The sequence below is a fragment of the Acomys russatus genome, chromosome 9 (genome assembly GCF_903995435.1).
Source record: "Acomys russatus chromosome 9, mAcoRus1.1, whole genome shotgun sequence".
In the NCBI taxonomy this organism is placed as follows: domain Eukaryota; kingdom Metazoa; phylum Chordata; class Mammalia; order Rodentia; family Muridae; genus Acomys; species Acomys russatus.
The window spans coordinates 29,965,960-29,990,367 of record NC_067145.1 but is presented as its reverse complement, the minus strand read 5'-3'; the positions used below and the strand labels follow the sequence as shown (position 1 = coordinate 29,990,367).

The following is a 24,408-nucleotide window of genomic DNA, read 5'->3' as shown; positions in this document are numbered from 1 at the left end:
CTTAAAGATGAAACCAAAATGTCTTTGAGATGTTATTATGCGGGACTTAGAAAAGTCTATCTAAACCTCAGAACAAAAATAACCGAGCTTAAGTGTCTTTCTTATTTGTGTTTGTGTGTGTATTTCTTTTTAAGATCAGGACTTATGCAAACTCTACTGTATCGCAGAAGGATTTGATTTCTTCTTTTCTTTGTCAAATAAAGTGAAAGATGGGACTCCATGCTCGGAGGATAGCCGTAATGTTTGTATAGATGGGATATGTGAGGTAATAATGATTGCTTATTCATTCAACAAATGTCTCCAGACAGTCTGCCTTGTGCCAGGTATCCTGTAAGGGCTAGGAAAAACCAGACATATGAGAGAAGCCCTTTCCCTCCAAGTCCCAGCCCAGGGGGAGGAAGCCAGAAGAGCTCATGGTGATGTCACTGCTTTGTGATGGAGGTGTGTACAGAGCATGAGCAAGGGGTCTGGAGCATCTGTGGGTACCTAGGAGGCGGGAGCATCCACACCTGAGCTCTATCTGATAGGGTACGCTGGCACGAGGATGCTGAGAGCAGATCATGACAGCTTCAGGAAGACAGTGGGGTACTCAGAAGGCAGCAGAGCTCTCTTGGGGTGCTAAGTGGATGAAGACATGAACAAGAACTCATATGGGGTGACCACTGCCGTGTAGATTAGAAATTGTGCTTGGGAACAACAGGGCAGCCTGTGGGGTTACATTTCGGCTATTATAATGATCTCCACATGAGGGAAAGTGCAGACCTCAGATGCAGCAGGGCAGAAGGATTCGAACAACTCACCCAAGTCTGGAAAACTGATCCAAAAACCTATGTGAAATTTGGGAAACTTAAATTTGTTTGGTGGCAAATTTTCCCTGCACTCATGTATAACTTTTGTTGAGCTTTCTTCCTCCCTTCCTCTCTTCCTCAAGTAGAGATTTACAGTATAAATATTAATGAGTCATCTACAGAGGATGGCCTCAAGCCCAGCAGAGGGCCCATACATGATAGCCGACTTCATGCACTTGACCTTTCTATATTTACACACAAAAGCATCATAAAATACATCTGGCCCTGAGGATTTCCAACAAGGGACCATAATTGCTTTGTTTCTGATTGGATCTTATTCTTTCACATACCTTGATCAGAAATATAAAATCAGCAAGCATCATGGAAGCAGTTTTAAGCTCCTTACATTCTACAGCTCTGCGTAGCTCCATCCTCTATAAGCCACTGATGGGGAGACATTCTGTGCAGTGTCAGTAGCTTCTGGTTACAAGCCCAGCTTAGCAGAGCCTTGTGCGAACACACTGACAGCCATCTTCCTAAGTCAGTATTGATCTGAAGTTCACCCAAACATAGTCAAGAGCTCAACTTGGGGCTCAAGCCAGAACTCAGGAGGAATACTACAGCAGGCAGGAAGCACATCACAGGAAAAGAAAAGGAGATCACGACCACCCATGCTGTGCACATCCTGCGTATCCAACACCTATTTGTTAACTGTCCCATGTTGAAAATTTGTTCATCTGGAGTGGGAGGAAGTGTTTCTCATGAGGTTGGTGATGGTGCTGCTTGTATTGCCTTTTCTTTCATGAATGATACATGACCTTGTGGCGCCTCCAGAAGGTTGGCTGCGACAATGTCCTTGGATCAGATGCAGTTGAGGACTCCTGTGGGGTGTGCAAGGGAAATAACACAGACTGCATGATGCAAAGGGGACTCTACAGTAAGCACCACCATACCAACCGTGAGTACCTCTGAGCTGTGTACATCTGAGCAAGGAAGAAGTCAGAGCTTTTGTTGGGGGGTGATAAGAGAGCCAACAGTGGGTGCTTAGAAGGCTGAGGTATTTCACTGTGGCTTTTCCTTTGCTTCTGGAACATCGATTGTTAGTCTGGGGGTCGAATGACCCTTTCACAGGGGGTTACCTATGAGCACTGGAAAACACAGGCGTTTGCATGATGATTCATAGCAATAGGAAAAATCATAGTTATGAAGTAATAATAAAAATAGATTTATGGTTGAAGGTTGTCAAAACTTGAGGAACTGTATAAAAGGGTTGCAGGAGCTGTTGGTCTGGGGCTTCTGGTTTTGTCTGGAAATGGATAAAAGGCTCTTTGAATGAAAGTAGTCCACAGGAAGAGTGCAGATCGGAAGGCCTCTCCCCCAACCGCAGCGAAAGGACACCTACAACTGTCTATAGCAGAGCTGGCAGCAGATCTGCCAGTTCTAAACATGGACTTGCATGTCCAGCTGTGGAGAGGCTAGGTGAAACTGAACAGTGCACTCCTCTTCCAGAGTACTACCATGTGGTAACCATTCCTTCTGGAGCTCGGAGCATTCGCATCTACGAAACAAACACATCCACTTCCTACATCTCTGTGCGCAATTCTCTCAAGAGATATTACCTGAACGGACACTGGAGTGTGGACTGGCCTGGACGATACAAGTTTTCAGGTACCACCTTCAACTACAGACGGTCCTACAAGGAGCCTGAGAGCTTAACCTCCACTGGACCAACCAACGAGACGCTGATTGTGGAGGTAGAAACCAGCTGTTGGTTCTGGGACTGTATCTGGTGAAGGAGAGCTTTTGTAGGCTTACTGTTGTGGTCTTCCTGGGAAGGATGCAGAATTGTAGGTATCAGAAACAGGAGCAATCCATCCAGCAGGCTCAAGGGGGCAGTAGACTTGTTGTTATTGTCTTCCCTTGCTTGGCTTATGAGCATTGTGTATGTGTTTACCTGAATCTTTATCAGTAGATTTTATGGGTGATAGCTGTTTCATTTTAATTAATATTTTAGCTAGCACACAAATTTATAGGTTTTGTTATGACATTTCTGGTCACGTGGGTCCTTGTGCTTTGTTTGTATTCACTCCTTCATTGCCCTCTCTTGTCCCTCCTCCCCTCATGCTGTACTCAAGCCACACAGTCACCCTTCTGATTTATGGTCCTGGATGGAGAGAAAGAAAAAGATGATAGACAAATGAGAAGATATAGATGGGTAGATAGATAATTAATATAAAGATAATAGATCACAGATATAAAGATGATAGCTACATTGATGAAATAGAGATTTTTATATATAGATAAGATTGTAATAATAGTTAGGTGATAGATGATAGACAGATAGATAGATAATAGGTAGAAATCACATATAAAAGTGGGATTTTGTCTTTCTACCAATCCCTGTGTCTTGATTTGCCTCTTCCATCTTATTATATTTATTTGGTCACTGTATCATCCCTTGTCTATTTTCATGTGATATGTGTGTGTGCACATATGTATACATCCTAGATAGGAGATAAAGCATGAATATTTGCCTTCCTGAGATGGGCCTATTTGCTTTCATTGTGACCTCCAGTCCCATCCATTTTTCCCTGAATAGCATAATTTCATTTTTCTTTATGGCTAAATAAAGCCTAGTTGCGAATATGCACCACATAGTCCTTAGCCACTCGCCTGTGGATGGACAGCTAGACTGATTCCTATCTTGATCACTGTGAGCATCCTACAATAGCCATGGGTGTGCACGCATCTCGGCGGTGTACTGACTTAGAATCCTTTTGTATACATTGAGGAGTGCTGGAGCGTGTGTTGTCCTAGTGTTCATTCTTTGAAGGAGCTTCATACCACTGTCTACAGTGTCCGCATTGCTCCTCTTCCCAACAGCAGTCTATCAGGGCTCCTCTTTCCCCACAGCCTTGACAGTTACTAATCGCCAACTGCCACGTGCCTTCTTGAGCGTAGCCATTCTGACCGTGATGAGAAACTTGGAGAAGTTTCAACTTGCATTTCCTTGAAGGCTACAGATGCTGGACGCTTCTAACACTTTGTTGGTCACTTGTATATTTTGGTTTTTGTAATTGTTCAGTTCATTTGCTTATCTACTGATTGGATTGTCTGAGTTTGTGTAATTAGTTTTTTAAAGTTCTTCTTTATACATATTAGGAATTAATCTGGTGCTTGTTTCTGGCTTCACTCCCACAGCTTCCCTTTGTCTCCTCACTTTGATAGTTTTCTTTTGCTGTATTATTCTTTTTTTATTGACTTTTTTCCTACAATATATTCTGATTATGGTTTTTCCGTCCCTCAACTCCTCCAAGATCTTTCCACCTCCCTACCCACCCAATTCAATACCCATTCTTTCTCTCTCATTACAGAACAGACATCTAAAATAATAATAATAACAATAATAATTATCGTTGTTTGTTTTGTCCTATTCTGTTTTGTTTTTATTTTATCTGATGTGATTTTTTAAAAAAATATTGTGTAATTCCATCCATCAGCCTTTGCTATTTCTTGACCTGTGGAGGCTTTTTTTGAAGTGTTTCCCTACAATTATATCATAAATGTAGCTTATGCTTTCCTTTAGCAACTTCTGAGATCCTGATCTTAGAGTTAAAACCATTGATCCACTCTGTATTGATACATATTTTACAAGATGAGAGCTGTGGGTCTAGTTTAATTGTTCTGCACAAGGAGATGCAGTTGCCCTACCAACATTGAAGGCACTGTCTTCTCGCCAGTGTATGTTTTGGAAACTTTTTGAAAGTCAGCACACTCTATCTGAAAGAGTTTATTTCGTTCTTTATTTTATTTTATTGGTCACTATGTCAGTTTTGACCAGTACCAGGCTGTTTTTGTTACTGTGGCTCTATAGTATAAGCTGAAACTAGGCATTGTAAGGCTCTCGGTATTGTGCTTTCTGTGTGGATTGCATTGGCCATAGAGGATGCTTTAACTTTTCTCACAGTATTAATTCTGCTGAACTATCAGGTAGGTCTTCGTACATTCTAACTTCTTTTTACTTTTTTATAAGGCAGTCTAAAGTTGCCAGCATTTAAGTCTGTCAGCCACCTATTTAACTTTATTCCCAGGACTCTTTTAAAGGTGTTATAAACAGAACTATTTTCTTGACTTCTTTCTTGGCATGATCACTATTTGGAGAAAAGCTACTGATTTTTCTATAGTCGTATGATAATTTCCATTGTCTTTTAGATGATATGATCTGTAGGTAGCTGTTAAGTCCCTATGATCTATGCATGTATACGTCTGAATTTTCATCATTGCTCCTTTTGGTCTGAATGTTCTATTTGTCAGTGTTTCCACACTTGTGGAAAGTGTGGTGTTGAGGTCACCCACTGTGACTGTGGCTGGACCAGTCAGTGCTCTATGTCTGTTTATGCTTGTTGTATGAAGTTGGACTTGGGAGTGTTTGATGCCCATGTATATATGGTCCCTATACCATCATGATTGATTGTTTTCTTCATTAATATGTAGTGACATTTTATATCTCTTCTAACCTTGGCTGGGTGCCAGTTTATCAGAGAGGATGGCTGTCCCTGCTTGTTTCTGGCTTCACTCCCACAGCTTCACTTGAGTGCATCTTTGACAGCATCTTTGCCAGCAGCACGTGTTTCTTAGAAGCAGCAGCTGGTTCTCACTGATTACTTCAACCAGCTGCTCTGCATCTGTCAACTGGACAGCTAAAAATTTACCATTGAGAGGGATTTATTGAGTCCTGTAATTTTTGGGGGGGTTCATTTTTTCCTTTTCTTTCTTCTTTATTCATATTAGGCTTTTGATGACCTACTGTGTGGGACACTGTAATGTTCTCCTTCCCTGTTATTCCCTGTTATAGTGTTATTCTTCCCTGTATGTTTGTGATGGGTTCTATCTTTCTTCCTTGTCTATGTGTAAAGCTCCTTTAACTATCCTCTGTGACGGCTACCTGTGGCCATTTCTTGCTTCAGTTGGCACTTGTATTTCAATGCCTTTAGCTCTCCATACATTTTATTGTATTTCTTTACTCATTAATTTGTGTGTATTATTTCTGGTTTTTAGAGGAAAATGGTGTTGCATGTGTCTGATGGACATTTTAGAAAATAGAGAGTATTTTATCATCATAATTAGTTTTGTAAGGTGTTACTTTGTATAGCTTAAAGCAAACTGGTTATCAGGTAGTCATAATTTTATTGTAATTCACTGTGTGTTTTCTCTTTCTTCTTTTGCAGCTTTTATTTCAGGGCAGGAACCCTGGTGTGGCCTGGGAATTCTCCTTGCCAAGGTCAGGTGCTGAGAAGACACCAGCTGCCCAGCCCAGCTACTCATGGGCCATCATGCACTCTGAGTGCTCTGTCTCCTGTGGAGGGGGTAGGTCACTTCCCATGCTGCCCCTGAGGTGATGGGTAGATACTGAATAACATCAAGCCACAGGTGATGAGAAACAGAACAATACAGGGACAATGTAGTGATAGATAGCAATATTTTTAATCTCATTCATGAAATCAACTATAAAAGAATTTATCAACTCACGTACTCAAATCCACCAAGAATGTCATGAAATGTTATTAAAAAATTGCAATGATCATGATAAGATGCATCATGGCAGAAAAATATAATAGATAATAGATTCACTATCTTAGTATCACAGAAGTTTAAGAGAATGGGATCCAAGAAATTATTTCCTTTTTTAAAAAGTTGTTGGGATTTTCTTTGTTGTTTAGGTAAAGTTCTGTGGGCTTCTGAAAGTAGGTTTGTGTTTGACTCTTAGGTTGAGTGTCCTGAAGGCACATTCAGCCTCTGGCCATGTGCACATGATGAGGAATGGAAGCCATTTAAAAATCTCAGCCTATGGCACAGATTATACCAGAGACACCTCTGGTTGGGCTGATGCAAAAAAATCACAGCCTGTTCCTGTTTTGTCTCTATCACTGTGACAAAAGACGACAGCAAATGGTGCCTCAGGGGAAAGGAGGCTTGCTTTAGGGAACAGCTCCAGGTTCTGGTCCATCACTGCTGGAGCTGGGAGTGTCTGGTCACATTACATCCACAGTCATGATCTGAGAACTTGCTTACGCTCTCCATTCTTACATAGTCTGGGACCATGCATGCCTAGGGAATGGCGTCACCCACAATGACATTCAAAGTATCAATTAACTTAATTCAGACAGCCTCCCCTGACATTCCCACAGGCCAACCCAACATAGAAAAGCCTTTAATGAGACTCTACCCAGGCCATCCAACTGGACAATTAAAACTAACCATCAAACAGTCTCTGTCTTTCTCTCCCTCTGTTTCAACTCTTTCCCTTTCAGCATCCCTTTCAGTACCCTATGCACATGACAGTCAAGATTAAAGTCCCACATCATTGCCATTTATGTATACTTACCATGGTCTCATATACAGTATCTTGTAGCAAACACCAATTGAGGTTCAGAGGAGGAATCTGGAATCAGATGGAAACACTTGAGACTGCCTTCATATCTGTGACATTGAGGATTCTGTGGCAATAAATGCCAGTCATCCTCAGCATCTCAGAGATCTTGTTATTGCTGCATCTTTCTATAGAAACCAGTAGTTTGGAAAATGACACAAGATCACCTAACAATTAACTTAGCTTGAACTCGTCCACTGAGTACCATCTGCATGTGTTTCCCACTCCAACAGAGTGGAGTGGGAATATAACTTTTTTAAAAGTTATATTTACTTATGTGTGATTATGTGCGGTGATGGTGTTCATGTACACATGTCATCGTGGTATACAGATGAAGATCAGAAGACAACTTATTGAAGTGAATTCTCTCTTTCCACCATGTAGGTCCCAGAGAGAAAATGTGGGTCTTTAGGCCTGACAGCAAGTGTCTTTACCCTATGACCTATCTCACTGGCCCAGGATACACTTTAGAGAGTTGACGTACATTCCTAGTTCACAAGAGGCTTGTATCCAGCAAATACAATGCATTCTTCCACCGTCTTCCTTTTCTAATATTTTGGCAACACGTTAATAAATGTATGCTTCACCAGCAGGTGCTGGAACTAGTGCCCATTAAGTATTAATTCTCACATTCTCACTTCCTTTATTAAATCTATGTTGGAAGCAGAAATGGACAATCCCCCTACTTATTTACTAACTGTTAATTAAAGTAATTTATTTTAAAGTTAGGATGTTTACTCTCCTACATTTAATCATCCATTAATTCTGAGTGGGTCATCTTGATGAAATAGTTTATTAAAGTGTATTGCCTCTCCCATTCTGAACCTTCAGAATTTGAAAAATCAATGAAATCCAGTTGCATACATCTTTTTGCATGCATCTAATGTATTTCTATCATATTCTCACACAGTGTCCCCTATTTTGGGCCTTTCACACTAGCCAATCCCTTTCCTCTCCCCTAAAGAGCCTCCTTTTCTAAATTCATGTCATTTCATGTAACTCAGTGAATGGCATTGGGGTTAATTACAGGACACAAGCCCCTTACCAATAAATACATTACTAAGGAAAAGGGCCTCCCTCTCTTATCAAACATTAACTGTAGGCCTATGAGTCTTTCCATCTTCCATCATGAGTGTTTGAGAAGCACAGTCTCCCACCAGTAACCATGGCTTTTCTAAGTCAGAGAAATCTAATTAAAAAGTGATTGGTTACTTCCAACACTGAACTGCCACTATTGTACTAGTACTTCTTTCCTGGTTGCTTAATACTTCTGTACATGGGGTCCATTCTGAGTAAGACTGTTGATGACAGTCCCACTCCAAGTATCTTACAGAGAAGCTTCTAGAACTCTGAAAACCATCCAACCAGGAGGCAACTTCCAGCCCAGTTCTGGGTTGGTTTCTCTAAGTCCTATGACCAAGGATGTAGTGTGATACCATATAGCCTTCAGAATGGGATCCTTACTTACCCTAAGTCTGTAATATTGTTTAATACATCCATGCTGTTGGAACTTTCTAAATCACGAAATCCAGGAAAGATTGCTGAAATAGATGTTGCTTGAACATAGTCTATTTGCCTGATATATGATCAGGATTAGAGCATGAGAAAACAACATCAGTGTCGTTTTCGTATTCCCAGCTCTTCGAGAACAATAAACTCCTGAGTCTGAGAGTATCTCTTGAATGGTGTCCTCCTTTCTCAATGGCTCTGCACAGTTCATTGCCTGGAGGAAATTTTAATATTCATATACTTTATCCTTTCAAGATCATGGCTTGTATAGACTTTTCAATATGCTGGGTTTTTAACATCCAAGCATCATCTTCTTAGCTATCTACATATAGGTAGTGCCGAACTGTGAGTGAACACTTGGAAATAGCTTCATCTCTCGGTTCAGTAAGTGCCACCTGGCATCAGGAGGAGGGATTCTCCTTCTGGGTTTACTAACAGCCATTTTATCTTCTGTGATGGTCCTGACCAATGATATCCTGGTGGCCATGAGCAGCCACTGCCCTTCACCTTTCATTCTGGCTACTTTGTTTACTCCTTAATGTCTGTTCTTTATTTATGACATAGTCATACTTTAGTTCACTTTTCCTGCTCTATGACACTCATCCAGCCCCTGAAATGTGACTGTGGGAGCCAGGAGTCTTGTGGCTAGCTGATCTCATGGTGTCTGTTCCTGTCATGGAGTTGCTGAGCTCACCTCACAAAGTCATCAGCTTTTCTGCAAATTTTTATAAAATGTAATTTTCAAATGTCTCTTCTACGATTCAGTTGGGCTCATGCATCTCCATCAACTACCTGTAAGCGCCTGTCCATGCTGAAATGCTTCCAAAACAGGGATCATGGCAGCGGTCCAAGCTCTCCAATGTGCAGTGGGCATTTCTGAGGGAGAGGCTTTTCTTTAAGATGAAAACACTCACCTAATTCCTGACTCACATTTCCCCAGCAGCTTTAACCCTAATGTTGTAAACCTTGTGTGTGTTTCCTTAACACTCTCTTCCTCTATAATGTTTCTGGGGCTTATGCCTTAATTACTTTAGGAGTTAACTTTGTACAATTGAAGAGAAGTCATTAGCAACCTTGCCCTTATTTCAAATCATTCATCCACTCATTCAAAAATTTCATCCCTCAGCAAATGCTGAAATTAAGATCTGAGAAGAAAACTTCTTAAAGCTACCCAAGTACATGCAAAAGACCCAAGAGACCATGGATTAGTTCCCCCTGTGCCTGAACTGAAATCTCAACATGCTCCTTGATTTTCATGAAAACGGATTGGTGACTTTTTAATGGGTAGCCAATAGCAGTGCAATATACTAAGACATCTCCATGAAGAAAGTGGGTGTTTCTATTAACCCATTGTTTCTTAAATATATGAGGCCCAGTGTTGGGCTCTGAGTCTATGAAAATGATGCCTTTATGCATAAATATTAAAAAGATTTTTAAGAGAGTGTATGTGCGTGTGCGTGCATGGTACCTGAGGAAGCCAAAAGAGAGAACTGTATCCTGAAGATACGCAGTTACATTGATGCCTTTTTGGGGTGAATAGCAATGATTGTGAGCTACTCAACATGAATGCTGAATATAACCTCTGATCCTCAGTAAGAGCAGTATGCATTATTAACCAATGATCCATCCCTCTAGCCCTGGTTTTATACATGCTTGATCCACAAAAAATACACCCAGCCTGGAGGGCAAGTTTCCCAGTGTCCACGTGTGATGCCAGAAGATTGTAACCCTGTTCTATGCTATGATCCGTAAGAGCTCACAGAGACCTCAAGGCTGTGGCTCAGAGAGCCCAGTGTGACATCACAAGCATGTGTCCTATAGAACAGTATTACAGAGACAGTGCCTGGAGATCAGCTGTGTTCTGGAGTTCTACTGCTGTAATTGCCTACATAGCCTCTGGATGTGACCTGATTCTAATTACACCCTCTCACCTTTGCTTTATGTGTTATAGTGTTTGGAAGCTCAGGGTAACTTCCCTTGTTTGAACTTCACGAGGAGAGCAAGGTGACAGAGATTAACTGGAAGTTATTCTGGATTTTCAGTCACCTCTGAGCTCATCCACTACAAATATCTGTTTCCTTGGCCAAGACACTGATAAATTCAAAATGAGTTCCTGTCCTCAATTCTATCTTCCTACCTCCTACAGGAAAATAAGTGAAAAATAAAGAAAAGTGGTGTGAGTTCTGCAGAGGGAATACAATTTCTTCAGCAGACCTGAAGTTGGATCCATCCCCCACAGGTTTCTTCAAGTATTCTTAGACTTGGAGGTGAAACAAAGTGTCCCCGCCTACCAAGGAGCAGCCATCCTTCCTCCCACAGCTTCTCCATCAGGGTACTGGGGTCAAGTGTCTGCTCCGGGTCTTGGGTCCAGGACACTGGCCTTATCCTGGTGAGCATAGCCAACTCTTCTCTAACTCCTAGCAGGATGTGTGCTCATACATGTAAGACTTCATGTTTGTACATTTGGAACCCGAGAAGGTGGACCGTTAGTGTCTATGTCAATGCTGTCTACACATCTCCTCATTATGGATTTATTCCCCCAAATTCACGCAAGAATTTAAGTTCCCAAGGCCTCACGTTAATGCAATGAACAGAGTAGGAAATTAGTTCCACTATAGTGGTTGGGGAGGGACCATTGAGAAGAGATTATACTAAGCTGCTCTAAGTATCCTTCTGTGGGAGTTGCATGCATGAGGAACTCCTGAGGATGGACAGCATGGAATAGGATACACTGGAAGCACAGAAACTCACAGGGAGGAGGGATGCTAGTGATGTTTTCAGCACCAATGCAAAGGTGAGCAGATATCCCTGGAGGATGCCCATCCTGGACTCTGATGGCCTGAGATGCAGGAGTATAACTGCAAAGATGAGAACCTAATCATTTACTAGGTCTGGGAAGACACTGTCCTCAAGATCTTACTGAGTGGCTCTCCTCACAGGTCCTAGCCAGTACTTAATGCTGTGGACTGTCTGATGCCAAGCCTCTTATAGCAGAAGAGAGCAGATATGTGGGGACCTAAACAGGCTTCATAGCCCACAGGCCAGCAAACTATATGAAGTGTTGAACTTCTGCCCTCTTCTGTCTGACCACAGTCCTCAAGCTGTCCCTACTTAGTGACAGCAGGAAGAGAGTTCACTTCCAGGAGGGGTAAGATGTACGTGTTGAAATTATTTAGCAAAGGAGACAGCAGTCCCTGGCGAAGCAGGGACACTCTTCATTGTGATCCTGCAGTGAGACTTCACTCCATGCATGCTGTCTCCCCAGGGCACTTCATTCACATTCAGATATCTCTGCCATCTCTAGTGTTTAGGAGCCATCACAAAGAAACTATTACCCTGAAAGAAACTGATTCTTTAAAAAGGGAAGGAAGAAAGAAAGAGAGAGAGAGAGAAGACAGAAAGAAAGAAAAGAAAGAAAGAAAGAAAGAAAGAAAGAAAGAAAGAAAGAAAAAGAAAGAAGAAAAGCAATGAGTTCCCTGAGTGCAGAAACTAGGAATGACCATCAGAACAGCTCTTCCCGGGGGCACTGAGAAGGAAGCCATAGCAGCATTTTGGAAGATGCGCTGTAGATGACTAGGAGTGAACTCTCTCAAGACTTGCAACTCGGGACCAGCAGCTGTGATCAGCCTCACTCACACATATGACTTTAATCATAGGAATCTTGTATAGGAAAATAATTTCTGCTAACAAAATTCCCAATCCTGCTGATATTTATAGGCTGAAGTCAACATTTTAACAGCACAACAATGCAAACACGGGGAGACCCTCATGGAAAACAGCTAGCTGCAGCGCGCTCCCTATTGCACTCGCCCACCATCTGCAGCATCTTCACATATGATGGAGAGCTTTTGCCCTGCACAGGGAGGGCTGTGCCACCAGTTCCCACCAGCCTCAAATCTCTCTTGCTCCTTGTCCTTTACTGGACAGTTGAAACCCAGGAGCGTGATTCTCCCCCTGCAAGTGTAACTCTACAGGGGGAAGGCCTTTGTCAGGTCCCTCCTACCATAATAACCCTTCTCTAGCAAGGCTGTCTTCTGTCATTCTTGGCCCTAAGCTCGATCTTAAGATGAACTCCTTCCTTCTTCCCGTTCCTTCTGTTTTGCCTTTTATGACTCTTTCCATGCAAGTCCTACTCCTGTGCTCAACCAGGGCCCTCTGCTCATCTTGCAGACCTCCTCATGGTTTCTTGCTGCCAGCTTCATCTCTGAGAATGTCCAGTCAGAACCTCACCGAGGTGAAGACCTTCTCAGCATCTTTCTTGATCCCATGGCACTCAACTGCTCACCGTGCATTCTTCTCAGGGCTTGGGAAATGTCCTTACCCCACAATATAAAGCTGCTAATGAACTGGACCTCTTTCTTTACACCCTCCCTAAGAACCATAGCTTGTCCTCACATAATCATCATCCCTACCCAGGAGGGATCTTGGAGCTTCTTCCTGTGTCTCTGCACTCAACACGTCCCTTTGATGGTCCCTACTGGACCCTCTACTTGGACTGCACATCACAAAAATCCCATAGCATCTTATGGAGCATCAATGTCCTAGACAGCAAATTAAGGCTTGGCTGTTTCTGATTACCCACAAATTTCTGATGGTTCACTTTTCTCTATCTGAATCCTCACTGACTCAAGTCACATATGCATACCCAAGAGCATCCAGTTACCAGATACATTTTTATAGCCATTCTCCAGAATGTCTTAGGCATGCAATCATACCACATGTGCTTCCCATGTTTCTGTTCACATGTTGTGTGTAGCCTTTTGCTTAACTGTCTAAACCAACATTCCCAAGATACTTTTAGTGGTAATCATTAAAGGGTTTCTTATTCATAACCTCAAAATTATTTCTAGTGTTTTTCATAGTACTGCTTGGGGCTTACGTCAAGTATAAACATCTGCTTTCATTTTAAAAATGAATTTATGATATTTGTAGTTAAGTTCAGGTTTATTTATTTGATTCATTCTGTGGTGAAGTATGCTTGCAGTGTTTATAGATAGTCAACCATTCTTACGTTCTTGCTATGGATTGTTATCTGGGGACAGACCTTCTCAATGTGCTGTTGGACACTCCCAGCCCCAAACTCAGAAGTATTTTCTACATTAGGGCTTTTAATTATTACCCAGCTATAGTTTTCTTTCATGTGGGAAAATGTACAAAATTTATTCTTTCCATGCTGAAAACTTTTTTTTTATATTCTAAAGCAATTTAAATAACTTTTGTATTGCATATATCTTAATTTTCAGTAGAATTTATAATTGAATCATGCTTTTTATAAGAATTATATCTTAATATATTTTTAATTTTGATAGTAATTACATCACTTTATTTACCCCCTTTGAAGTTAGGTTTTTTTTTTTAAGCTGAGCACATTTTTTTCTACAGGATTTCACATTTTATCTTTACTTGTTTAAATTGAATAACTTATGAGATTATATTTGATTATCACATATTTGAAACATTTCTCCTTTTGATCTTACATATTTTGGCTCATTTTTTACAATATTAAATAAGTATATTGGCGATCAGTTAGCCAGGAAGTGAGAAATTATTCTAAATAGTTAAATAAAAAGGTGTTTTATACAGGTGACCTAACGCTTATAATACAGAAAGAGTGGCCACAGATAGTCTCCCATATATCTCTAGTCACCCTCATATTCCAAGATCCTCGAAACAGAAAATTCTAGAAGCCTTTGGTGATAAGAAATCAAGCAACTCATATAAGCAAGTGATGACCAAGCAAGTGTCCACTGCGGCACAGGGATGTGAGCCGGGTTCCTCTCCTTCGCTCAAGGGCTTCTGCTCAGGCTCACGCTTATGAAATCCAACAATACTATCTCAACCGAAGCTAATATGCATACTGCTTTGGACACTGCAGAGTGGGCCTAGCCTGTCCAGGGAACGCAGGGCTCACTTAGGCTGAAGGGCTCTAAGAAGGGATGCCCTGCTCTGATTTGGAGGAGTGGAAAGCCATCTACCAGGTAAGAGCAGAGTCAGAGCAGTGGAGAACAGCATTCTGATTGAGGACATCAGGAGGACAGGCTGGACTGCCAGAGGATGCCACAGATCAGGGGTGTGGTGCATCCATCTGTTTTTGGAAAGGACATTCACGTGTAGAATAATGATTGCCACCAATGCCCAACAGAGCCGTGTAAGGACACAATCTGGCCAGACCTTGATCATGAGCCTTTTGCCTTTTAGTATGCGAACTGTGACATGGCTGTTCACACAACCCTTTCACTCACACCACACCCAGTCTAAGTGGACTTTCCCTTCACAGTGCTTCTCAGTGTGAGGCCCATAAGTGTCCGCACCTGTAATAGCACTCTCACTATGTGGCAACTGAGTGGGTCTCTGTGACCACTGGAGGGTCTCAGGTTCTTCTTTTACTCCCCTCTATCTCTAACAGCAGACTTGGCTCATCTGTGGATCTGATGTTTGGTCATCTGGACTGTATTGTTGGACACACTCTGTTTACGGGTAGTTTATATCACCACAGAATCATGCCATGTGGCTTTTCTCCATCTGGATCACGTGGGGTGGCAGACCCTTGGAGGCTAATCAGTCATGTTCTGTGACTCCTAGAAAAGAGCATGGATGTACAAACTTGCCAGAATGTGTGTGTGTGTGGGGGGGGGGTGTTGTTAAGTGGATAACAATTAGATCCTATGTTCAATCCCCCCAAAGCATTGTGAATGATGACATCTTACTTTTTCATGATTAGTGTTCAAGATTCAGTATTTTTACATAAGTATTATTTTCCTTTACAGAGCTTTTTATGGTATTTATCAAAGTTGAATTTTAAAATAAACCACCCTCCTCAGAAGTCATTAAAATAAAGTAGTTTCAAATTCACACTTGGGGAACTCCAAAGAGGATAGGCTTAAGCTCAATTTTATATGTAATGAATTCAGCCCAGTGCTGAATAATTTCACAAATGGCAATGGCCACAGGTGAAGGACACCCCTCCAGAAGTGTCACAGGGTAAGGGCTGGGCCTCGGACCACAGGCTTACAGCAGACCTAGTCTCTAGCTTTCTGAGGAAACTGACCCTAAGACAAGTGACATTTCTGCTGATAGCCTCACTGCTCCAGACAGAGCAGCATGGCACCTTGGTTTTCATGTGCACTTAGAGACTTCCATTTCTTTGAAAATGCTCAGCTCCAGTGAAAGGGAGGGTTAGGAGTTGCTGAGATGCTTTGCTTCCTGGACACCATCCGGTCCATTTTCTTATGAAAAGTTATGACAACTTATGACCAGAAAGCAGGGTTGGGGTTGAGAGGGACATGATAAGATGTCAAGCCGAGCCCTACCAGGGTTGACAGATAAGCATGAGAAGGGTATATGCTGACAAGTTGGACTCAGTCCCATGGAGGGGGCTCCTGATGGTCCTCATGTCAGATTCAATCTTGTGGAGGGATCTCTTGATGGTCCTCATGGACTCCTTCACCAGCCTTTCAGGCAGAGCATTCATCTGTTCTACACGTTTGTGTTCATCTTACACTGTCTCTAATGTATTCTTTCTCTCTTTTTTTTTGTTGAAAAAATTTAATTATCATCTTTCAAAGTATATGTCTAGTAAGAGCATATATATGTGTGTGTGTATATACACACACACACACACATATATACTATATATGCTTGTATGTGTTATATGTTATATATTGCATGTATTATATGATATATCATACATATATTTATATATAAAACATGAGATTTACTGTTTTAACCACTTTTGAGGGTACAGCTTGACTAAGTTCATTTTAGTTGCTGTACATTATCCCCTTGCATCATCAGGACATTTTGGTCCCCTCCTCCCCACATCTCTGTGTTCATTAAACGCAAAGCCCCTGCCCTCCATGCTTTCTGCCCTGGCAACTTCCATTCTGATTCTGTCTCTGTGTTTGGCCATTTCTGAGAGCTGGTATATGTTCTGTGGGGAAATGTAGTTAGCTGAAACATTAACACATTACAGGGCACTCACAAAGCCTCAGACAGGCTGCATAATGAAAGCTGAGCACCACACCGACCTTCAGTAGCAACCCCTTGCTCCAGTCCCTGAGCCATACTGTGAGAGGGTGGCCTCGCGATATTCAGCTATGGGTTCTCAGATGATACACTGCTCATCATTTTGTTGTTTGTTTCTTGCTGATTTATTTATTATTGGTTCCTCTTGACAGTTTATGAACAGAAACATGAGACCAACATAATTGATATTAGTATTTATTTAAATCAGCTACATAGGTTGATTGATATATATATATATATATATATATATATATATATATATATATTTAAAGAAGCTGAGGTCATGAATTTGAAAGAGAGTGAGAGGGGGCATTGGAGTAGAAAGAAAAGGGGTGAATTGATATAAACATAGTATTCATATACATAATTTTAAAAAATTAATTAAAAGTATGTGGGGAGAAATTAGATTTTTTGCAAAATGACTTCATTTCATTAAATAAAATAACAGCATTGGTTGTTAAAAAAACAACCTGTTAGATTGTTTATTATAGTAACCTGGAATTGAACCCAGTTCCCATGCTGTGAAGAAAGCATCCTACTATTCAGCTATATTGTCAGCCCCAAACACGTTGAATGTAAAGATGTTGAAATAGAGAGAGAAATATTTGAATTCTGAAACATTGGACATTAACACAAACACATGCAAGCATGGTTCGGGCTCTCCAAATGATGTTTAAGTGTTTTGATAGCTATTCTGCGTTTTTATCTCTTGGCATGGCTGCAAGTCTCCATCACACTTCCCTTTCCACAGGCAAGATGAACTCAAAGGAGAGATGCTACAGAGACCTCACGGTTCAAGTGAATGCGTCCTTCTGCAACCCCAAGACTCGGCCTGTCACAGGGCTGGTGCCCTGCAAGGTCTCCGCGTGTCCTCCCAGGTAAGAAGGCTCAGGGGTCACAGATCGTTCAAGTCTGGAGAATGAGTACTTCCTGTTGCCAGTTCCTGGTTCACTGCAGCAAAGAGGCAAACGGAAGAAGAGCTGCCTGAATGGAGAACCAGGAAAAAAAAGTCTTTTGGGTAAGAAATAACCTGGACGTTCTTTCCCCTATAAGAAAGAGTTCTTCCAATAATGTCCTGTTGTTTTTATGAGCGTGTACATGTATGAACAAGCATATGCTATGGTGAGGGTGATGGATTCTCCCAAAGCCTGTGCGTCGATCACTACTGTTTGCTCTTTACTTAGTGAAGGAGTAGAAGAGCCACCCCTGAGGCCTGTCTGGCTTGTAAGACGTTTGGGACTTCCTATCGCAATCATGTGCACGATTGAACTGGGTTGTCTGTCATCTCCTTCCTGCCCTCAGTGCTGCTGCCTCTTTGTTCTCTGAGATGTGGAGGTAGGTGTAGTTTTCTGAGAGACAGGAGCTGCTGGTTATGTAAGACCTGATACAGAGGTTTCGGTGTCTTTTGTCTTTATGGGAGACAGGTCACAATAGATGGTGAAAATCACTTGAGATGAAGAAACTTTATCTTCAGTGAACCCTTTCAAAGAGCAAAGGGAGCTCAGACACTTAACAAAGGCAATCCAAAAATATCTTTATATAAAGATCCACAGAGCATGCCAAATGGATCCCTGGTGGAAAGAAACACTCTGCTAACACACATGACTATCTCTGTGTCTCCAAGATAACTGATGACAGGAAAGTGAGATGCCGGCTCTCTGCTCTCTTTGGAGCTCCAACTGTGCCCAGGTTCTCTCAACATAGCAATGGAGACACATAAAACACTTAAAAAAGCTTGGAGTTGCCTCTATCAAAGTCAGGCCCTTCTCTGGAAAATGATATCCTTTCCAAAGAGACGTCTCCAGAGACGATGAGGACCTACCACCTTTCTAGGCCACCAACCCCACCTTAGCCATGGGTCCTCGATGTCACCAAAGTCCCTTTGATGTCCCCCTAGGGTGTGTCCTAGAGTGAAAAGATGGTCTTGGAGACCATGGGAACTGGGCACAATGCTCTTGACTGGGTCTGGTCTTACAGCTTGCCGATGGAGCCCAGCAGACTGGTAAAAGTCAGCTACGGGCCACCTCTGATCTTCATGTCCTATGGGCTGAACTTAGACAGAAAGAGCACAGTACAGCTTGCTCTGGGCCTGTGCTGGTCTCTAAGTGCAGTCATGTCAAGAGCAGGATGTTCAAGAAGTTAACCTGATGGCCAGCACAGGAAGTAGAAAAAGGCCGCTGCAGATTACAAAAGGGAAGGAGGCTGCTACTTGAAGGACAGAGGGATAAGAGGTACGGCATGTGATGTGGGATGCTAACTGAAGTCAGAAGAGGTGTTTTAATTAGTGGTCACTAGCGCAGGAAGGAGTAGAACCCAACATGAGGCGAGCTCAGCTGCCACCTGCAGGTGGGTGTGTGGAGGACAGGTGGGACCAGTACACAGGAAAGCACTTGGTGTGGGACGAAGTGCAGCCTTCTGAAGCCCCCTGTGATGACTGATCTCACAGACCTCAGACTCCTACTCTTCTGGAGACCTGTCCTCAGCAGCCTTGCTTTGCTCAGGGCAATCACTGGAGATCCATGTCCTCAACCTGCAGTCAAGGTTTGTCAGAAAAAGAGTTCAGAAGATCCTGGAGAAAAAGAGTTCAGGAGGGATGAAAGCCTTGAACGTGCTGTGCCCTCCTGGCACTCCACCCATGGGAGGGATTCATAGTCAAAGACATGACTGCATTTTCCTGTGGCCAGTATAATATATGTCACTCATTCTGATATCACTTGGTTAATGAAAAATTCTGTCAAGGAGCAGTGTCTAATGAACAAAAACTCACAGTCCATTGACCAAAGGGTCAGTCTAGGGTCTGGGTGGGCTAAGGTACACATTAGCACACAGAAGACACTAGACTGTGGGGGTCCCCAGCTTCCTGATGATGGCGATGCCTTCTAATCAAGCTCCTTACTAAGCAGCTTGGGTTTTAGAATGCTTGGAATACCCCCATGAGAGAAGGCATTCTGAGACCATGCAAAACTCTCATTTCTAACCCCAAACCATGCGATCCTGGCTAGGCAGTTCTTCAGGAGACAGAAAACACTCCTGAAGTCATTTCCACATTTGCTCTTCATCCCAACAAGCTGCAGGAGACCTGGCCGCAAGTGGGAACCGATAGGTTTTTAGTCAGCTGAGAAACAAGAGAGTCCACCTACAGGGAGCTGCTACAGGGGCAGGGCTATCTGAAGACTACAGGGCAGCAGGTGACAGGACACTGGCAAAGGCCCAGCCCAGAGCCAGGACTGCTCTGGCTGCCTTCACTGATTGGCTATCACCCAGGTCAGAGAGGAGCCTGCCTCAGAGCGTAAGGTGGGGCTTTAGACAACCCATGTTAAACCTAGACTAAGCCATGGAGTTTTGTCATTTTCTTTGTAGATGGGGAAATATTTTCATCAGTTATGTATTGATTCTATAAGCAGAATAATCAAGGACAAAGCAGAAAACTGAACAAGCACCACACGCTAATCATTACAATCTGTTTATCTAATCACTGCCCTTCTGCAACTGTATTGGGAAGAACAGATTTTCCTTAAAATATTGTTTTTCCTCTGAACTGTAAAAAAATGCCATATTCCTCTTATCCAGGTACATTGAGTTTGAATGTGCAATGTCCATCACAAAACCATGTATTTGAACACTTGGCTCACCATTGAGAAGGTCTTAGAACCTTTAAGAGGTACAACTTAGCTGGAGGATATATGTCACTGTGGGTGACTTTGAGAGCTTATAGCCTCATCCAACTTCCTGTTCTTTATTTACTTCCTATGTTGGGATAAAGATGGGATTGGCCAGCTTCCTCTTCCTGTTGCCATGCCATGATTCTAGCAGGGTAAAACTCTTCCCCACTTGAATTACTCCTGGTCATGAGGTTTTTAATCACAGGAACAGAAACATCACTAGCACACCAGGATGCTGGTAACTTTTATTGCTGGGTATCAGGCAGCGAGCCCATGAGTACTTTTCTACCAGTGGAAGGTGTGTTTGTGACCTCTTTACCTCCCTGTGTAGTGCTCTGTCGCTTTGCCAGGCCTTAGTGTTCTGCGGCACAAAGCACCCATGGTTCTTGTTCCTGCTCTTGATGACTCTAAGTACAGGACATGAGACTTGAGGCTTCATGATAAGTGTGAAGGAGGGTCACTAAGGACATAGACTGTGACTTTGAACATACCTTAAGTACTAACATTGTAACTTAGGTGACAAAGGAGACAGGTTCTGGTGCTAAAGAGCTCTGGCCTCTGGGTCAGCATCTAGAGCCTAGGACCAGGACTCATGGTGAACTCCGTCAGATGGGATGCCCCAGAGTCTCTGCCAAGAGTAGGGAGTAGGATTCCAGAGTGAGATCCTATCGGTCTCCTGACTGTCTGTCTAGATAGATGTGTGCATGCTACAGCCAGTTTAAGCACTGTGGCTTAGTAAAGGACACCAGCCAAGCTTCACGGCCTGGAAAGAAAGAGGCAGCTAACGTTGTCCTGGCCTCCTCTTATTCGTGGTTCTACCCTTGCTCCTGGCCTTGCGGAGTCAGGCAGCTCACATCCCTGATGCACGTCCCCTGCTCATGCCCCATCTTAGCAGAAGCCAGGCACTTGTATCGCATGCTTCCCATGGCCAGAGTGCTGACCATCACAGCACGGGACCACGTTATCACTTGCTTTCAAACAGCAAGCATAAGTCATGTGATTTGTTTCCGTTCTGCTCACCAGCTTATCTAAATGAGGAAGCTCAAGTGTCATTTATCTGAACTGTAGTTTTCTTAGCACAAGTACAGATAGCACACCTTCCTAGAAGGTGAACTGTAGATAGGTGAAAATGCCTTCCAGATGGCGTGAAGTCTCTCTGAGTTCTCTCTCTCTCTCTCTCCTCTCTCCTCTCTCCTCTCCTCTCTCTCTCTCTCTCTCTCTCTCTCTCTCTCTCTCTGTGTGTGTGTGTGTGTGATATGTTACATATAAATATATATATTCTGATACTTAAAACAGACAAGCTTCAACTCTTTCATGGTATCTACAAATGAGGTCACATCTGTTCTTGATATTCAATGGACTGTATTGTATTTGATGCACCCACATGACCTCTTACAAACTCCATAGGGCTGCTCTGTTTCCAACTGAGATACATAGGTCAGGTGAGCACACTTGGATTGCGCACAGCAAAAACAAAATGCAAGAGTGAGCAGGCTTCTTCTATTAGTTTCCTTCTCTAAAGAGCAAGAGAGGAACGCATTTCCTTGTTTTCTTCCTCTCATCTCCTATACACATGAGCCTTACAAAGACTAGCCACCCAGTAGTGTATAAGTCACCAAGGCAAGGAGATGACCGTGAAGATGGTGCCTGCAAGACAGTTTGGCTCATATGATGCCAACCAGCTGCAGGTCATTTATTCATCCAAGTATCTGACCTCTCACTTCACCATGGATGTCTCCCTGAACCTGAGACACACAGAGCAGCCTGCCTGAGACAGGGCTCCATACGTCTTCTCCTCTGCTATTATTGACATGAGCTGAGTGACTTCCAACAGGGGGTCCACTACTTTTACTTGTCTCTAGTTCCTATGAATGACATGACATATCTGGTCCTTCCCAGAACCCCCAGTAATTCTATCATTGATTTCAGGAATACTTACAAATGATGATAGAATGTCTCCATGTTGATGTTTTGCATTGGTTTGGTTTTGCATGTCTGGTGTCCTTAAGTCCAGAAGCTGTCCCACAGGCTGTCATGTTCAGGGTTTCTCATGTAAGACCACATTGGTAAACATGGGTGAAGGAGGATGTTTGTCTGCAACCCTCTTCAAAAGCTGTTTTTCTCTTGTCAGAAATAAGTATGTCCAAGCACGGTGTGCTGGACCATAGATATGCTCGGGTTTGCCATGGTGGCCTTTACATACTACAAAGAGCTAGGAGGAGGCCTTCCGTATGTGCATAGGCACTGTTCTACCTCAGGGGAAACACAGCCACCTGAGTAACCACTATCCTGAGGCAGCCGCAGATGACAGGCAATTCGTTCCCCAGCAGTGTGTCATGGGGAAAGCATCTAACTCATCCTGTTTAGTCAGAGAAATCAAATGCCCACACATCCCTGCAGTCACTAGTCTTCATCCAGCTTCGTAGCTAAGGCCTAGAGCTGCTGGTTCAGGTCATAGTACCCCCTACATAAGATGTACAGTTGGGCAGGGGTATGGACACCACAGCAGAAGGCACAATGCCCTCCTGCCCCCCTCCCCCACCCCCAGGCGAACAATGCTCCTCCATATCAGTGCTGTAAAGTACTAACTAGAGAGGCAGGTGTGAATACAGCACTGATGAAAGACAGGCTGAAACATGGGCCAGCAGAAACAGCTGGAGCCAGGCTCGTGTGCTAACCTGCTGGAATACTGACCTGAGAGACCAGGGTGGAGCAGAGAGGACGGAGTAAAGTTTTGGTATGTGAATGTAACATTTCACACCTAGAAATCCTCCCTGTGGGTGTGGGGCGGGGTTCCTTCCCTATTTGGTACTCTGAGGGTTTTGTTTGCTTCTATGTTATGTTTGTAATTTTATACGTTTATTTAATGAACTTTCCTGGCAGTTTTAGACTCATAAAAGTTGAGAAGAAACAGAGCTTTGCCACACACACCCTAGCAGTCAACAATGTCCTCACTTTGAACCTATCAACACTGCTATTGTGTGATGCAAGTCAGGTACATAACCATTTGTGTGTGTTTGCGTGCCTGTGTGTGTGTGTGTGCATGCATGTGTGTGTGTTTGCGTGCCTGTGTGTGTGTGCATGCATGCGTGTGTGTGTGTTTGCGTGCCTGTGTGTGTGCATGCATGCATGTGTGTGTGTTTGCGTGCCTGTGTGTGTGTGCATGCATGCGTGTGTGTGTGTTTGCGTGCCTGTGTGTGTGCATGCATGCGTGTGTGTGTGTGTTTGCGTGCCTGTGTGTGTGTGTGTGCATGCATGCGTGTGTGTGTGTTTGCGTGCCTGTGTGTGTGTGCATGCATGCGTGTGTGTGTGTGTGTGTGTGTGCATGCATGTGTGTGTGTGTTGCATGCCTGTGTGTGCTGTGGTTGGCATGCATGTGTGTGTGTTTGCGTGCCTGTGTGTGTGTGCGTGCATGCGTGTGTGTGTGTTTGCGTGCCTGTGTGTGTGTGTGCATGCATGCGTGTGTGTGTGTTTGCGTGCCTGTGTGTGTGTGCATGCATGCGTGTGTGTGTGTTTGCGTGCCTGTGTGTGTGTGCATGCATGCGTGTGTGTGTGTGTGTTTGCGTGCCTGTGTGTGTGTGTGTGTGCATGCATGCATGTGTGTGTGTTTGCGTGCCTGTGTGTGTGTGTGCATGCATGCGTGTGCATGCATGTGTGTGTGTTTGTGTGTGTGAACAAAGGCAGAACAATGTCTTGGAGACTTAAAACTATTTCTGTTTTTCAGGAAATGTCAGAAATTCTTCAGGTTAAACCATATATAAAGCTTTCATAATATTTCTATTATTATTCTAAGTCTCAGTGTGATTGACTCCAAAGTTTTCACAGACCCTTGTACCCAGCCATTACCTGTCAGTCTAACCTATGGCTCATGCTTCAAATATTTTATAAGAATATAAAAAACTGATAGACGTGAGTAAATATATAAAAAGACCTACTTACATATGGTGATCAATAAATTAATCGAGATATGCCTAGATAGATGATAGATGAAAGA

General features: G+C 43.0%; 1 protein-coding gene across 2 annotated transcripts in view; it reads left to right on the top strand.

The window, feature by feature from the left end:
- Nucleotides 1-24,408, top strand: part of Adamts16 (ADAM metallopeptidase with thrombospondin type 1 motif 16) — a 118,101-nt gene that overhangs the window by 73,515 nt on the left and 20,178 nt on the right. For both annotated transcript variants that reach the window (XM_051151063.1, XM_051151062.1), the window contains exons 14-18: nt 135-265; nt 1,623-1,746; nt 2,298-2,542; nt 6,017-6,155; nt 17,504-17,630. In XM_051151063.1, the coding sequence (XP_051007020.1) occupies nt 135-265; nt 1,623-1,746; nt 2,298-2,542; nt 6,017-6,155; nt 17,504-17,630 (766 nt within the window). The remainder of the gene's footprint in view (nt 1-134; nt 266-1,622; nt 1,747-2,297; nt 2,543-6,016; nt 6,156-17,503; nt 17,631-24,408) is intronic.